This window comes from Syngnathoides biaculeatus, chromosome 22, assembly GCF_019802595.1.
Source record: "Syngnathoides biaculeatus isolate LvHL_M chromosome 22, ASM1980259v1, whole genome shotgun sequence".
NCBI lineage: Eukaryota > Metazoa > Chordata > Actinopteri > Syngnathiformes > Syngnathidae > Syngnathoides > Syngnathoides biaculeatus.
The window spans coordinates 3,916,536-3,933,739 of NC_084661.1; the positions used below are offsets into that span (position 1 = coordinate 3,916,536).

Below are 17,204 nucleotides of genomic sequence, written 5' to 3' on the forward strand. Positions count from 1 at the left end.
GCCAAGTCAAAGTCCAGACCTGAATCCAATCGAGAATCTGTGGGCAAAGTTGAAGACTGCTGTTCACAAACGCTCTCCATCCAACTTCACTGAGCTCGAGCTGTTTTGCCAGAATTTCAGTCTCTCGATGTGCAAAACTGAGACATATCCCAAGCGACTTGCAGCTGTAATTGCAGCAAAAGGCGGCGCTGTAAAGTATTAATGCAAGGGGGCCGATTAATATTGCACGCCCCACTTTTCAGGTTTTTATTTGTTAAAAAACTTTAAAATATTGAATAAATTTCATTCCGCTTCACAATTGTCGGACTTGTTGTTAGTTCTTGACAAAAAAATTTATTATATGTCGTTATGTTTGAAGCCTGAAATATAGCGAAAGGTTCAAAAGTTCAAGGAGGCTGAATACTTTTCACAAGGCACTGTACATCAATAAAGGCTAGTGAGCCATTCCGAAGTAGCCAAGCAAGCCACAGCTTTGGCATTACCATGCTTCACTGATGAGCCCATGTGTTTTGGATCATACGGAGAGTCTTTTGTTCTCCATACTTTGGTAGAGGTTTATCATGGTCTCATCAGTCCATAAAACTTTGTTCGAAAACTTTTCTGGCTCATCACTGTACTTTGCAAATTCCAATCCGGCCTTTCTTTTCTTTTTGCTGAGTGTTTTGCAACTTTTATGGCCGCTTCTGGAACAGGTTCAATAGTTTTATTGATGTAGCTCATGTTGGTATCGGCATCATGAATTCTGAAGTCTGTAAACCCATTTTGTCTGGCAATTTACAGAAAAATGCATCCAAACTAATCATGACAAGCTTCATCATGCAGCAAGACAAAGACCAGAGAAAACACTGCTTGACAAAACAAAGGACTTCATCAGGGTGAAAAGGTAGGCCTTAGATTGGCCAAATCAATCATCGGGTCTTAACCCAATAGAGTAGACCTGGGGTGCTCAATGCGTCGCGAGGCAGTTTTGGTCGATTGCAACGGCGTACTGAGAGGGGGGAAAAAAAAAGACATCAGGCGTATTTTTCTGACCTTTAGCTCACTGCGCACGTGCAAACGACGATACTTAGTACATGAAAACTTGCTAGTCGGCGAGCTCCACCCTATTTTAAGCCCTCACTTAAGAAATCTTACCAAACATGAGTATGGATGCTGAGGTAAAGAAGACAAAAATGTATCACTTTCATACAGAATAGGAGGCGGACATTTTTTGTCCATAGTGTCATTTTCGAAGTGCATTTGCCTCATCTGCCAGTGTAGTGAAATGTGTAGTGGCATTTTGAACTGTTTATGGAAAATATGACACCGACATTCCGCAGAAAAGCAAGCTGAGAATGAGAAAAGTGAACGAACTAAAATCACAATTGGCTGCACAGCAGTCACTTTTCACACAATGTAGTTCAACATCAAAAGCTGCCACCGAAGCATTGTTCCGGGTTCGTCACCTTGTCTTCAATAACAAGAAGTCCTTCCAAGACGGAGAGATGGTAAGAGGCATAGCTGACTTGTTGTTCTGATCTTTTAAAAACAAGGTGGAAATATTATCTCCAATAAAATCTCTGCAGCTATAAAGGGGTACAGTTACCCAGCGCTGTGAAGCCATGGCTGATGTGTGGAAGGACCTCGGAGATTGTGTTTCGCACTGCAGTTGGACAAATCCACTAACGTGTGACACACTCCAGGTGTGCATTTTCATTCGTATTGTGTTTACTGATCATCAACGTGAACTCATATAGTTACATAAAATGTTTACAGTTAATTATGTCGTGTCGTGCAATATTGGCTCATGCGGTTATGCAAGGCACACAAACATACATTTACACATAAAAAATCCGCAATATACTTTAAAATTAGTGTTTTGCATTTTTGTACTGGGTAGATCTTTGTAACTTGGTCACTTTATTTCATCATTGCTCATTCCCAAAAAAAAAAATAAAAAAAGACGTCAGCTCCCACCCCACCCAGATCGTGAGAAGCCTGCTCCTTGAAATGTAGATCTTAGGGTAAAAAAAAGTCTGGGCACCCCTGGAGTAGACTGTTTAACCTACTGAAGAGGAAACTGAAGGGAGAAATACCTGAAACAAACAAGAACTGAAAGAGGGTGCACTCAAGGCCTGTAAAAGCATCTTAAATGAAGAATGCAACAGTCTGAGTCACAGACTTGATGCAGTTGTTGCAGGTAAGTGTTATCCCACCAAATATTAAATGTTGTTCACCTGAAAAAAATGTGGCTTCAAATAAAAGCTGCTCTGTTCTGAGTTCACACATCTAGATTTAAATGTGCAATAAAAGGTTGTATTCTGAAATTTTGTCTCATTCGTCTTTTGATGTGAAACCCAAAAGTTTTCACTATACATGAAAATCAAAAGGAATTCACCTTGCCGTTCCAATACTTTTGAAGGGGACTATATATTGACCCCAGATTTTCTTGTTCTCTTTGTCATACCTTGGACATTTTCTGTTCGTGTGAGTCAGAGAAAACAAGGGCCACGTGGAGCAGTGTATCTGGGATCCTGTGCAGAACAGAGAGAGGAGAAAGGTGATCTTCAAAGAAGAGGAGAATGATAAAGTTGACGTCAGTGACTCCAGTGGGAACGATGACAGTGACAATGAGGGTGATCCCAAGGAGCAGGATGATGCACGTAAAAAATTCTCCACTTTTGTGAGAGAGAAAAGTAACAAATGTACAAATGAAAAAGGTGGCCCACCAGTGAAGAAACAGAAGCTTGAGGAGGAAAAAAATGTTCAAGAAGTGGTGGCTGAGTTGCCTGTTTTTGCCGACAGTGAGGATGACCTTGAGTTGAGTGGGGAAGAAGGGGAGGCTGGTAAATTAGGAAACTCTGGACATTGGTCTAAAGAATATGAGGATGATGAAGAGAGTGGTGTTGAAGAGTTTGATGATGATCAAAGAGCTCAAGAGGAAGAGAAGTTTGCAGCTCCAGCGAGCCATAGTGAAGAGGAAGCAGAAAAAGACCTGGGTACGTGCATGTTTTTATTTAATTCAACCAAGTATTGGTAATGTTAACATATTAAAACCAAAGATGTCTTTATTACTGCAAGTATTGGGATGTACATATTGCACTGACTTATGGGAACAGCATGGCTTGAAAGGTCATCATGCTTGTGGTTTGCTCAAACTGGAGCATTTACTCAATTTCTTGTTCATTATAGTATCTGATACCACAAAGCCATTTGACCTGAAAAATACAAATCCTTATTTATATTTTTAAATATAATTTTAGTTTCAGGAAAAACATGGAAATTGAGCTTTTCATTGTAATCATAATCCTCCAAACAATGCAAGGCTTGAATTAAGTTTTCTCGCATCACTATTTACAAATCAAAATTCGCATTTTGCACCTCATAAAACACATTGAAAAGCAAAACTGCAAATCACAGATTCCCTTCTGTGCCAGGGTTTACCCCTGCGCACGAGCAAAATGAGTGGGGAAAGCATCCTTGTGGGGTTTCTTTTCGGGCAGGGGGCGGCAGTGAAGAGACAGAAGAAGAGCCTACAACTTTCAAGAAAAGAGAGTGATTGACAACATCAACGCACACGCCCTTGGCTTGTGACTTTTTGAGGGGCTTTGTAAGGAGATGGATGCTTACGGCCATGCCACCCTGAGAACGCCCGATCTTGTTCGATCTTGAGCGCTAAGCGGGGTTGACGCTGGTTAGTTATTACTAGTTGAAAGGCATCCAGATTAAAACTGTGCCAAACAAATATGAACGTTCATCTAAGATAACACGCAGCGGCAACCCCTAACGGGACAAGCCGAAAGGAAAAGAAGATGACTAGGAAAATTATCTTAATCATAACTGTCTTAAAATGTTAATTATATTTTCATTCATCCATTTTCTCTGCCGCTTATCCTCACAAGGGTCATGGGAGTGCTGGAGCCTATCCCAGCTGTCAATGGGCAGGAGGCAGGGTACACCCTGAATTGGTTACCAGCCATTCGCTGGGCACATGTAGACAGACAACAGTCACACTCAGAATCACACATGGACACACATTGGAGTGTCAAATTAGTGTTGCATGTTTTTTGGTATGTGGGATGAAATCAGAGTGCCCGGAGGAAAAACTACAGAGGCAGAGGAGAGCATGGAAACTCCACACAGGCGGGACCTCAGAACTGTGAAGCCAACGCTTTACAGTTGTGCTACCGTGCCGGCCTTTATTTTGTTCTTTAATATAAAAATAGATCAGATCAAATAATTTAACAGTCAGCGAGAGCTGCAAGCAGTGCACTGTTATAAGTGTCCTTTCACCATCATGCACATGTCAGTTTTTGGTCTGGTTCCTTAGCGAAACAGAGTCAGCCAGCAGCACACCTTGCGGGGGTGTTGTTGTTCACCACTGCCCCACACAACCACTACCCCCAGGAAAACAGGAAGTTCCCACAACCTGCAGAGCCCGTGATGCAGCCACTCCAAGCCTGAAGACAGGAGAATGTTCATTATTTGTTGGGAAAGAGGGGTTGATAGGGACACCCGACAAGAGAACGATGAGGAACCCACGGACCAGCCACGGCCTATGAGAAGGGGGGGGGGGGGCATGCCAAGCAGCCATCCTGTCCAGGGGGTTTTGCCTCAAGAGTATCACCATCTAGTTAAGTGTATACTTCTTTGTCTATCATTTTCAAATCTTCCCGATACACACTTACTCCTTAAAGTGGGACTGTCATCCCTTTAAACATTCTAAAATAGATACCGTAATGAAAAATACATATAACAGTATTCATTTCAATCTCTATACGAAGAAAAAAGAAGTGAGTGGAGAGCGCACCATGCACAAAGTTGCGCAATTGAGTGTCCATCGACATCCAAGTGGTCGCCATATTAGCACGTCCTCTGTCCTTGACGTCATCGTCACTTCCGCCGATGAAAACAGGTAGTGCCTGCTACTATGGAAGCCAAACAACAGCCTACAACATATTCGGAATTTTCTTATGCCCCTTCTGACACCGAAGCTCTTTTCGAAAAGGACAACACCACACAACCGAGTGAAGTTACCGGGGCAATATTACATTATTGTTTCGAGCCATATTCAGATGATATGCGATCACGGCCAAACCGCATCCCCGTCTGATCCACTTCCGCGTCGGAGATGAGCTGTCGCAGCTCATTGCAGCCGTCTGATGTGGCTTATGACAGAGCCGAGCGGTGCTGCTTTAGGGGGGTGCTCACAGACGCCGCAGTACTGAGCAACACAGTCTAGCCGGGGCGCTTTATGCGCGCACGTGACTGAGTAACGCATTCTCGGCTGGGTTCTTCAGAGCCGCCCCCCTCGCAAAGCCCGACACGCAGACTTCGCAGAAGCTGTGACCGCCGAACGCGACGCCTCAGATGTGCGTGCGTGCGGTGTGGCTGATTTTCGGCACAGTGATATATAAGGAGGAGGTGGAGCCGAGCCATGCTGCTTTTAGGGGAATGTTCAAAGCCCCCACAGTACGCGATGAACACTATCGAGACGAGGCTGAGTGAAACATTGTTGGCTGGGCGACACGCACATCGACACATTTCATACGCGGATCTTTTATTGCGTTAATGAGAGAGACCCATACGTGGTCCGCCCCAAACTATTATTTTTTTTTTAGTAGCTGTATGTGCACATCAACACATTTCATACGCAGATCTTTTGCTATGTTATGAGAGAGACCGATTACGTGGTCCGCCCCAAACTATTATTTTTTTTTTTAGTAGCTGTATGCACACCTACCTGTTATATGGAACCCACGAAGCTGTCGTCCTCTGCACGTGTGCAATCCATTTTTCACAACGAACAGGGTCTCTTTCAAACTTATGAAGGGTAATTCCATTCTCACGAGTGTTCAAGCAATGTCCAGCAATGCAATGAGCAGGCATTATGACTAACGCGAAGGAACAACGAGCTACCTTCCCGGAGGTAAAACTAATGGAAACAAACGAGTCCACGAGGGGGCACCACTGTCCTTTACATCACTTCCTGCTTCTTCTCGAAAACAAATCCCTGAGAGGATTTTCATGGCGGGAGTTACAAAAAGGTGTATACTTCAAAATCATGTTTTGTGGTGGAAAAATCATATGGGACATATTGGCTGTGGGTTTTTCATTAATGATATACCAAAAATCATCCATTTCATGACAGGCCCACTTTAAAATCGTTACATGACCTATTAAGCACGGCCATCAACACGCCCATGCTAATCCAAAGAGAAATTTGAAACTAATAGTCCCAGTGAAAGTACTTTGAATTCGAGATGAGCAAGTCTATACTCAGTTCCTCTTTCTGCTACCCAAACAGTTTTCTTCAAACTTTTAGGAATTAATCACCTAGCTAGTGAACACAATGGTCTCTGGAATTACGAGTAATGTTAAACGCAACACAATTTTAGCATGTTATCATGGTGCATATAACACCACCTCATACAGTATAAAGGAAAAGTACATTAGCTACTGTTTTATGGCGTTTCTGACACAACAGTTTTTTGTGTCCTTGTTCATGTCATCAGACTTTTTATATGAGTCGACAGGGGCTCTGCGGTGGAAAGACGGTCTGCAGCAGAAGGCATATGAAGCTTTTCTACGCCAACAAGAAGCTGTGCCAAATCTCCGAAAATTCGTTTACGGTTCAGGTATCAAATTGTTCCTTTTCACATGCTTCAAGTCCATTTTTCTTTTTTAATTAAAAAAATCTGTTTAATCCAACTAGCACTTTCTCATGCTGCACAGTCAGTTATTTATGCTGTTTTTGGCAACTTTTTTCTCTTTGTAGTCGCTGAGGCAAAAGAGGAGAGTGACCAGAATGACGCTGAGGAGGAATTAGGGGGACTCTTTCGCGTGAACCGACCTCAGAAGAGTAAAGCTTTTCAAGCAAATGGTCTTGATTGTTCCCATTTTAACTCTGATTCCTCCCACAACTGGGATCTGGATGAGGTAGTGTTTTATCACACCCAAGTGGGTTAGTGTATCATCTCGATTAAATATAGCTGAAAGGTCTTAATTGTCCCATTCAGGCGATGAACTCCATTAAGGATTGCTTTGTAACGGGAAAATGGGAGGAGGACCAAGATGCCGCCACACTTTTGAAGGAGGATGGTATTTATTCATTTAATTGTATTTTTTGTGTTTATTCTTTAACATTTTCTTTTAATTCAGTTATCTAGTTTACGAAAATAATACAAATACATGAAACTTATCTGAGCGCTTAAACATGACACCAGACTTTGTGGAACGTTGGTCAAGTAACGATCTTTTTTAGCCCGAGGGTGACAGGTAATTATGCAGAGGCAGCAGCCTCCAAATGTGAGATGCAGGAAAAAGTTTTTACCTGGTTTTGTTTATTGTTTCAGCTTGTAAATTAATCTGATGATTAACAAAGACTTCTTTCACATAGACGAGATCTATGGAGATTTTGAAGATCAGGAAACAGGCGAAGTTCACAAAGGCCAAACTGTAGCACACGACAAAGCTGAGGTATGCATTATTACTATCTGACTAAAATAGTAAATGGACTGTACTTATGTTGCGCTTTGTCTACACCATGGGTGGGGAACCTTTTAGGCTGAGGTGAGAGAGCCATGAATGCCAAATATTTTAAAATGTAATTTCAAAACAGCCATACAATATTTTAAAAAACGAAATACAGGTGTATTTGCACATTTATGTGAGACCAACACTTTTTGAGTACAATAAGTCTGAATTCTTTGAAATAACACTTTACGCTGTTGCTAACTAATGATGTCAAAAGTACTTCTTACCACTACTTCTGGTGCTGCATGGTTTTGCTAATAGCTTTGAAGTCTGTTGCCTACGTCGTTAGATGAAGCTTCATGCGGGCATTGAGCCTTCCATCAATTAATCATAATCCGTAATTCAATTTGATTTGCCATAACTATGGTACAATGATGAACAGTTCTTGCCGTCAAAGGCATGTCTTTTATTCGTTTGATAATCTTGACACGAAAAGTTTTCAAAAGGTTTACTGGCAACGCCAAGTACAAATGTTTTTGCACACTTCCAATTTGTAAATGCCTTTCCGTTTCTCACAATTGCTAATGCACCACAAACGCTATCTGAATTTCATTCACCTTGTTACGTTCAAACACGGATTTGCTGCTGACTAACTTGGACTTTGGACAGTAGCTCTTGACATGCTTTCATCCTGCTGTTCCCCACAGGATATTTTGATGCAAACACAGTATGGTGTGTCGAACTGGTGGTTTTTGTTTGAGCATTTCATCGTTGCGATTTTGTCATTATAATTTAGACACACACCAGAACTTTCTCTCTCCAAAAAGGCTGTCCATTCCTGCCAAAAATTGCGGTACTCTTCATCTTTTTTTTTTCTTTGAGCGATCTTTGTCAAAGAGTTTCCACAATTAGTTGTTCCAACCTGATTTGACCTGATCTCTGTACAGTATGTTGTTGTGAGGGGTTTGTGAACCATACGCGACCACCAAAAGAGCTAGATATGGCTCGTGAGCTTAAGATTCCCAACCCCTAGTCTACCCTACCAAAGTGCCAAAGCGTTTTACAAAGCCTCACAATGACCCATTTCACTCACACATTCACACACCAGTGGGCGACTGCTGCCATGCAACGTGTTGCCTGGCCGATTTGGAGAAAATTAGCATTTAGTCTCTTGCCCAAGGATACTAAGACATGCCTATACTTGGAGCTGGGATTCAAACCAGCTACTGTTCATTCCTGAACGACACAGCCAAAGCCACCCAAAATCAGTAGCAATCACTGTTCCATAGGGTCACATTTCAGTCTAAGTCAGGTTGTTAAACAAATGTTCGTTGCGGTTCACATTGTAGTAATGGTCTCCGTCAAAGGGCTTTTGACTCTGAAATCATAATGTTTAATCCCTTTATCATATTACCAGGCTTTACACAATCAGGATTTTCGAGAGGGATCACTGATCAAGGAGTTTAAAATAACATAACTGATCCGATTATAAGATTGACCAATGAGTCTATTTAAATTATCTTTTCATTTACTGTATATACTTGTGCACTTGTTAAAAAATATATATTTACAATGAATAATGTATCTTTGTTCATCTATTTATGCCAGTGAGGCATAGTGACAGACAGAACAAATTAATGGTCTTCTATTAGATTGCAGGAAGTACATATAGTTAGGTGGCTTATGTTGAATTTTTTTTTTTTTTTAATTAACCGAATAGGAGACAGATCTGACAAAAGTGTGACATTTTTTTATTCCTAGCTATCTACATCCAAAATACTTTCAATTCTTGCTAGGCCCCACATGCACAGGTCCTACTGACAGCATGTACACAGCAAAATGCAAAAACCCTCACCCAAGCAGACATTGCTTCCTCTGGAACCGTAGACTCCTTTCCCCGCTGCAGCCATCTCCCAAGAACCCTAAGAGCACATCAAGTCAGTGCTGTGACCCTAGCCAAGCTTCAAGAAGAAGCATTCTTGTCAACTGGTAAACCTGACACTAAAGATGCAAAAGAGACCTGGAGAGAGAACATGATCAGCCGGTTTCAGTTTTGGGACACTATCCTGAACTTTGAGCTCCTGGGCCTGGTCTTCATCCATGCTCACCGGGAGGCCAACTTCCACTTGTATGTGGACTCAATGAAAGCCTTGGTCGCTTGGTTCTTCAGCATGCATCACCACAACTTTGCTCGCTGGAGCCCTTTACACATAAGGGATATGGAAAATCTGCCTCCAACGATCAAAGAAGAATTTGGACAGCATGGACTGCGTTGTGTTCAAGACTGCAAAGAGGTTCTCGGCAATCCCAATCCACCTGGCCCATGAGAAAATCATTGACATTGTGAAAGGGTCTGGTGGTGCTGTCGGACTCACAGAAAACCCGGCAGCATTTTGAAAGTGGATGCTTGCAGGACCTGAACAAGCAAGAATGCTGAAGGAGTTTGAAGCATGTTTCTCTGAGGGATCTATCACCATGACGAAGGTCTATCAACTCAAGAGAGCTCCAGAGGGAAGGTTTTGAGCTTTGCCAAGACTGTCATTGGTATGGGCAATCCTTTCATGAATGACACTGCAGAACTGTTGATGCTGGATACTTGTGATGTGATGAATGAATCAGTGACCAACACTGTCCATACAGTGGAAAACATGGAAAGAGGCAGTATGATGAATATTTCCAGTCAGTTTTGGTAAACTGCACTCGATCAATTCATGACCTCATCAAGAAAAACTCCCTTCCACTCTTTAAGTGTCCAGTGTTCGTCACAGTTTTACGCCGGATGCCCTTCCTGACGCAACCCCTCTGCATTTTAGCTGGGGAGAGAAGCTTACAAAACCTGGTATTCCCAGGTGGTCTCCCATCCAAGTACTGACCAGGGCCAAACCGCTTAGCTTCCGAGATCTCACGAGATCGAGTGTTCTCAGGGTAGCATGACTGTAAGCTAAAGGTACGATCGAAACAAGCTGGCAAAATAGCAATACAACAAAACCAGCCAACTCATCTCTGTTGACGAGGCCCACACAGAGCTATTTTGCCTCAAAGATAAGATCATGACGATAGAAGCTCTTCCTCCAACATAGGAAGCATTATTACAGCATTCAAACTGTGTTTTCTACCAGGCAAGAATTTGGACCACTGGTGACCAGCCACAGCAGCAAGCACCATCTCCAGAGGAATGGGGCTGCACTCTGGACAAGGGACAGCAAGGCTTGGCCCCCTTTGGACGCACTGCCAATAGCATCTGAAGCTTGTAGCCAACCACTCAAATGTGCATGCAAGGGTGCAAGAGGAATGGCATCTGATGTGGTTGCAGGAAAAGTGGATGGCAATGCACAAGATGGTGCAAGTGCATCTGTGACAAATGGATCAGTGGATATCCACATACTCATACCAGCTGCAGTTGCTGATGTAGATGCCAGAATTGCTTTAAAGGTGTTTTAATAAATGTTGAAAACTTTAAGGGGCTGAAAAAGAATTATAAACACTCCTATTTAATTACATTGTCATGTTCACTGATGCTATGGAAGAAAGTACCATACAATGATTTTTGCCCTTATTTTTTAGTTTTGTCAAACCATAAACAAATATCTCTCAAAATAATGTTTATTGATTTAAAAAAAATTGAAATGTATCCTTTTATGATTTTATTGATTGAATTGATCATTGCCTTTAAATTTGTAAAACATCTTGCTTAGACATGTATATGCAGTATTGGTGACATTATGTGACTGGCCCCCGTTGGCTAAATTTGATGGAGCCTAGCAACAAATTAATATGTAGGGTCTAAAGAATTACCTCACAAACTTTGACACTTTTGTCAAGTCGGTTTCCATCAAATCGCTAAGGTACCCAGCTAATACACCAAGTAATGTGTCTACTTTTTGTGACATTTTTGTTATTTGGTGTGCCGTGACATTTTTCAACTGTAAAGTTTGTGCCTTTGCTCCAAAAAGGTTGTAATTTGGTGCTCTGGTCAATATCACATGTTCAATAGAACGGGAACATGTTTAAAAACAAACATGAGTAGTAGCATTAGCTTGTTATGCTATGTAATGTTATGCGAGCCGTATCTCATTAAGAGTGCGTAAACAAGCACCTCAAGCAAGCTTTACACAAAGATCCTTTCACCAATACTCCCCCCAGCATTTCCTTCTTATAATACAGTCGGTGTGCTCCAGTCGTGTTGTCATCCCCACGTGAACGAGTTCATTCACATTTGAGTTGACTGGATAAGCCCAATAATAGTTTAAAAAAAAAAAAAAAGAAAATGTTGCAGCGGTATGGGAATACAAGATTTTATTTCAGTTATCTGACTTAGTGTAATCGTGCAAGAGCAAATCTGTGTTGTAGACTGATCCGCACATTGTGCCGTCTCTCATCTCCCTTGTCTCTCCCATTACGCAGACATTTTTTTCAAAAATAGTTTTATTGGCCATCAGATATTTACATTACAATGTCAAAAGACACAAAACTAACATATAAATACTACTATCTAGAAATAGCCTAGCTTTTAGATTCAGATATACTGTGCACGATGCCGACAGAGTAAACCTTTCTTAGCGCCAATCGGTGACATCATTGATTGGATCTCCAAAAAATGACATTAAACCAAAAGTCTGAATTATCAGCCAATCCGAAGAGGGCGACCAAATAGGTGTAAAGTCAAATTAGTACACATAAGAAATTGATCAATAACTCTGTGTAAGATAAACAGGATCTTTTGTTCAAGTCTTTGTAAAAATGTAAAAAAAAAAACATGCATATAATATCTCAACGGTATTATTCATGGCATATAACTGAATCGTTTGCCCAGATTTTAGGAAGAGCAATGGACCACCTACAGTAAAAAGGATGTCGTTGTCCTGATCTGGCCCCGGGCCTTGAGTTTGACGCCGATGTTGTGCATCAAAAACATTTAAATTGAGCAATTAAGTTCCTATTCCACTTTTGTAATTTTTTTTTTTTTTTTTGCCAACAGAATCGTGAAAGCGATGATGGTAATGACGCCACTGAAGAGATGCCAAAGAAAGTGGAGGATGCTGAAGTCCAGAAAAAGAAGCGGTTGGATAAGAAACAGAGGCTGAAAGAGAGATTTGATGCCGAGTATGATGATGGAGATGCCTCTTACTTTGATGATCTGAAAGAGGAGATGCAGAAGCAGGCAGAGGTATTTGTAAACATTTGCAGACTTTCACGACAGTAACCCTAAACCTTATTGAGGTAGAGGGGTTTGTGTGTCCTGATGATCCAAGGAGGTATTTTGTCTGGGGCTTCACGCCAATGGCAAAAAGGTCCTAGGTGAGGGACCAGACAAAGTACAACTCCTGTGATGAGTTTCCCTTGCCCAAAGGCGGGTCACCGGGGCCCCCCTCTGGAGCCAGGCCTGGAGGTGGGGCTCAAAAGCAGGCGCCTGGTGGCTGGACCTGCACCCATGGGTCTCGGCCGGGGAGAGCCCAAACAGGGTTCGCACGCGTCCCTAAAAGTCCCTAAAAAACCCTAAATTTTCGAAGGTGCATTTCGGGGCTCCTAAAAGTCCTTAAAATCCGCGAAAACCGATCAAGCCCCTAAAAAGGCCTTAAATTATAAAAAATCAAAGGGAGGACCTCTACCGCCTAAATTCCCCCGAAAAAAAAAAATCTTTTATTTAAAAGGAAAATAGCGATCCGTCTGGCGTCGAAAACAGCCGGAAATTGTCAACAGAAGTCATCGTGTTGACAACGAGTCGCTATCTTGTCGTCGATATTCCATTGTTCGTTTCCGTGAGTCGGCATTTCACTTCGTCTTCGTTACGTCTTTCATCGATCCAACTTGTATCATGGGGAAGTGCATTTTTCAAGATGCTTGGGTTGAAAGTAAGGAGTTTGGAAGATGGGTTCATTGAGATGCAAAAGATCGACACATGTTTTACTGCCATCTGTGCAAGCAGAGCTACCAGCTAGGAAAGATGGGCGTCAAAGCGCTGGAGTCGCACCGAAAAAAAAAGAGACACGCTGATTTGGCGAAGACTCTCTCATCTTCCGTTGGTATGAATCTGTTTCTAAAATATAAAGATAGTGAAGCATCAACTTCAGGCAGTGGTACTAGCAGTGCATGCGCACCTACAGTTGTCCAGCCATCGACTTCAACCAGCCAGAAGTCAGGCTCTATGAACCTAGTTCAATACACGAAGGCGGACTCGTTAAAGGCAGAGATCTTGTGGACTTTAAAAGTGATCTGCAGCCATTACAGTTATAAATCTTGCAAAAATAATTCTAAAGTGTTTGCAGTCATGTTCCCAGACAGTGACATTGCTAAAAACTACCACTGTGGGGAAAGGAAGACTTCATACATTTGGCATCGCTGCCCACTTTTCATCTCTCCTGAGGCAGAAACTGAAGGCTAAATCAGAGTATGTCCTCCTCTTTGATGAGTCTCTAAATCATGAGATGCAAGAGAAGTAGCTGGACATTCATGTCCGATTGTGGATTGATGACCGGGTCCGCACTTGCTACCTCACCTCTGAATTCCTGGGACATTCAGCAGCAACTGATCTTCAGGAGCGTCGGGACCCTATCATGTGTGACTTCGGTCACCAAAAGCTGCTCCAGCTCTCGATGGATGGCCCCAATGTTAATTGGAAGCTGTACAAATCAATTCAAGAACAAATAGAAAAGATGACCACCTGCCGCATGCTGCAGACTGGAAGCTGCGGTCTCCACATCCTCGATAAAGCATTTCGAATCGGTTGCCAGGCAGCTGGATGGGGGGTGGAAGATTTTCTGTCCAGCCTCTACAACTTGTTTCGCGATGCACCTGCCAGGCGCGAGGACTTTAAACAAGTCACAAAACACTCTCCCTCTCATGTTCTGCAAGCACAGATGGCTTGAAAACATTAATGTGGCAGAGAGAGCCATCACCCTGATGCCACATGTGCGAGATTACTGTGAGGCAGCAAGGACGAAGAAGGTGACCTGCCCAACCAACAGCTCCTTCACTGTTGTTCAGAAAGCAGCACAGGACCCCATCTTTGTTGCCAAGCTTCACTTTTTTCTCATGTGCGCCAGGCTGGTGGAACCGTTCTTGAAATTGTACCAGATTGACAAGCCTATGCTTCCCTTCAACGCAAAGAACATGGGCACCCTCATCAAGACTCTGATGGAAAAGTTCATCAAGCCTGAAGTCCTTCCTTAACGAAAAGGCAGCCTCCCTCACCAGCCTTGTCAAGATTAATGTGGGTGACAAGTCACAATGGGTGGATTTATCGAAAGTAGACATAGGCTTTGCTGCTGAGAGACTGCTTCTGAAATCTGGCATTGCAACCGACCGTGTATCGAAGTAATTTAGAATGAGCTGCCAAACTTTCCTGGTAAAGATGATGGAAAAGTTGCTGGAGAAGGCCCCCATCATATACAGTTTAGTCCGCCTACTAAGCTGGATGGACCCCCGGCATATTGCCATGAAAGATGAAAAGGAGAACAACAACAAAAAACTCCAAAAAACCTTACACATCATTGTGGATCACATAAGGGTGGAGGAAAGAAATTGCGACAGGATTCTGTTCCAGTATTCCAGACTGAGTGAAAAGATCCAAGAAGATGAGGAGATTAGGGTTGCTTTCTCTGACTTCAACATCTCTAAGGACGGGCTGGACACGCTCTTCCACTCCACTCTGCATCAGCAGGAAAGCCAGCAGTTCCAGGAGCTATGGGGCGTCATAAAGCAGCTGCTGCTCCTGTCCCATGGACAGGCATCTGTGGAAAGAGGCTTCTCTACAAACAAGGTCACCGAGGACAACCTAAGTAAGGAGTCACTGATTGCTCGGAGGCAAATAGTGGAGGTGGTCCAGCAATATGGAGGGCCTGACATGGTGCCTATCACAAGGGGAGCTGTTGGTCGCTGCGTCTTCTGCCAGAAGTATTTACGTCCAGCATCTAGAGGAGGAAAAGAAGGATGCATCAAAACAGGCAGAGAAGAGGAAGGCAGCTAAGGCAGAGATAGACAGCCTCAAAGCCAAAAAAGCCAGACTAGAGACTGACATAGCTGTGCTTATTGAGAAGGCTGACAGGTTGTGTGAGCAGGCAGAAGAAAAGAGGAAGCTGAGGTTTATCACCGAGGCCAATGCACTCAGAGGCAGAGCAAAGGACAAGAGAGCCTCTTTGGCATCTCTGTAGCAGCAAATAGAGGAGGCACTGGGTAGGCTCAAGGAGCTAGAGTAAGGGTTACATCAGTAGAAGACATTTGTGTATATAGTTGCAATTGTAGTTAGAATCAGTTTTTCTGTATACTGTTACGTGAAGACGTTGACAATGGTCATATCAATGAGAACTACCACAAGGGGCGACAGGTGATCACTGTCACAGGTACTGAGGTACTGGAACCTTTGATGAACCAAGAATAGCCGATGGCACCATTGGGTGAGTCTTTTTTGCTTACTCTTGATTTCCCACGATGGCCCTAAATTTTTCTTGTCAGCCCTAAATTTTTCTGTGTCAGCCCTAAATTTTTCGTGTCAGCCCCTAAGAATGGCCCTAAGAAGCCCTTAAATTTTTTGGGTTCGACTGAGTATGAACCCTGCTAAAAGGTTAATATGGGTCCCCCTTCTCATGGGCTCACCACCTGTGAAAGTAGCTATAGGGCTCAGGTGCGATGTGAGCTGGGCGGTGGCCAAAGGCGGGAACCTTGGCAATCCGATCCCCAGGTACAGAAACTCGCTCTAGGGACATGGAATGTCACCTCTTTGGCAGGGAAGGAGCCCAAGTCGGCGTGTGAGGTCAAGAAGTTCCGACTAGATATAGTTGGACTCGCCTCTACGCACTGCTGGTACCACTCCTCTTCAGAGGGGTTGGACTCTGTCCCACTCTGGAGTTGCCCAAGGTGAGAGATGCCGAGCAAGTGTGGGTATAGAGCTCGAGCACCTACGTCATCAAATCACATGACATTGCCACATTGCTGGTCTAACAAAGCATTGTTGACAGTTAATTCCATTGAGACAAAGCGAAAATGTCTTATAGCCCAACATCCAGAGTTTTGTCCAATACCGTTAAACATTTAGAAGGTGATGATAAACGAAGGTACATGGAAAATTTAGGGACACTTGGCATAGAAGACCCATATTTATTGCCGAAGTCGATGTTTTCACCGATAAGAAATTGGACTGTTAATTGGCTTCTGCTTGTCTTGGACAACTGGATATACACATGTATCTGGTAAGTAAGTTGTTGAGATTTACACAGAAAAGTTTGAAACTGTATAAAACCTGGATCCATACAAATAATTCGTTACTGGATCTGTTCTCAATCAAGAATATATCCCACATCATCATGGACCCACTGAGATTTTTTCAATACAAATATTTAAATAAATGAACCATGGTTTTACACAAACTAGCATTCATTAACTATGACTGGGGGGGGAAATTGCCTCTGTACACGGAAGCGTATTGCTACCACACGCTTACCTCCATAAGCCTCTCTGTGACGCACGGTTTATTTTTTTTTTTATTTTAATACGCATTGTTCTCAAATGAGTCAAGTTGGGGTTATAAATACTCCTTGATAATTTGAGATTGAAAAGAATAATTCCTACCAGAAATGATTGCTATACAGGCGTGTGTATTTCGTTGGGCACCATCCATCACGTGCACTATCTCTTTAGGCTTCTCATTCTTTCAATACAAATAACAATATTTAAATAAATAACCCCTGGTTTTACACAAACTCGCATTCATCAGCTACGATTGGGGAAAAAAATTTAGGACAGGGAGTCATCTC

The 17,204-nt window shown here is 42.8% G+C and overlaps 1 protein-coding gene and 1 pseudogene across 2 annotated transcripts in view; one reads left to right on the forward strand and one right to left on the reverse strand.

Moving 5' to 3' along the window:
• Nucleotides 1-17,204, forward strand: part of bms1 (BMS1 ribosome biogenesis factor) — a 64,111-nt gene that overhangs the window by 29,015 nt on the left and 17,892 nt on the right. Inside the window, exons 11-16 of one of the 2 annotated variants that reach the window (XM_061809545.1) lie at nucleotides 2,476-2,978; nucleotides 6,495-6,617; nucleotides 6,758-6,918; nucleotides 6,999-7,080; nucleotides 7,379-7,458; nucleotides 12,434-12,622. In XM_061809545.1, the coding sequence (XP_061665529.1) occupies nucleotides 2,476-2,978; nucleotides 6,495-6,617; nucleotides 6,758-6,918; nucleotides 6,999-7,080; nucleotides 7,379-7,458; nucleotides 12,434-12,622 (1,138 nt within the window). The remainder of the gene's footprint in view (nucleotides 1-2,475; nucleotides 2,979-6,494; nucleotides 6,618-6,757; nucleotides 6,919-6,998; nucleotides 7,081-7,378; nucleotides 7,459-12,433; nucleotides 12,623-17,204) is intronic. The other variant, XM_061809546.1, reaches the window with a different exon arrangement.
• LOC133496108 (5S ribosomal RNA) lies at nucleotides 10,280-10,397 on the reverse strand (annotated as a pseudogene).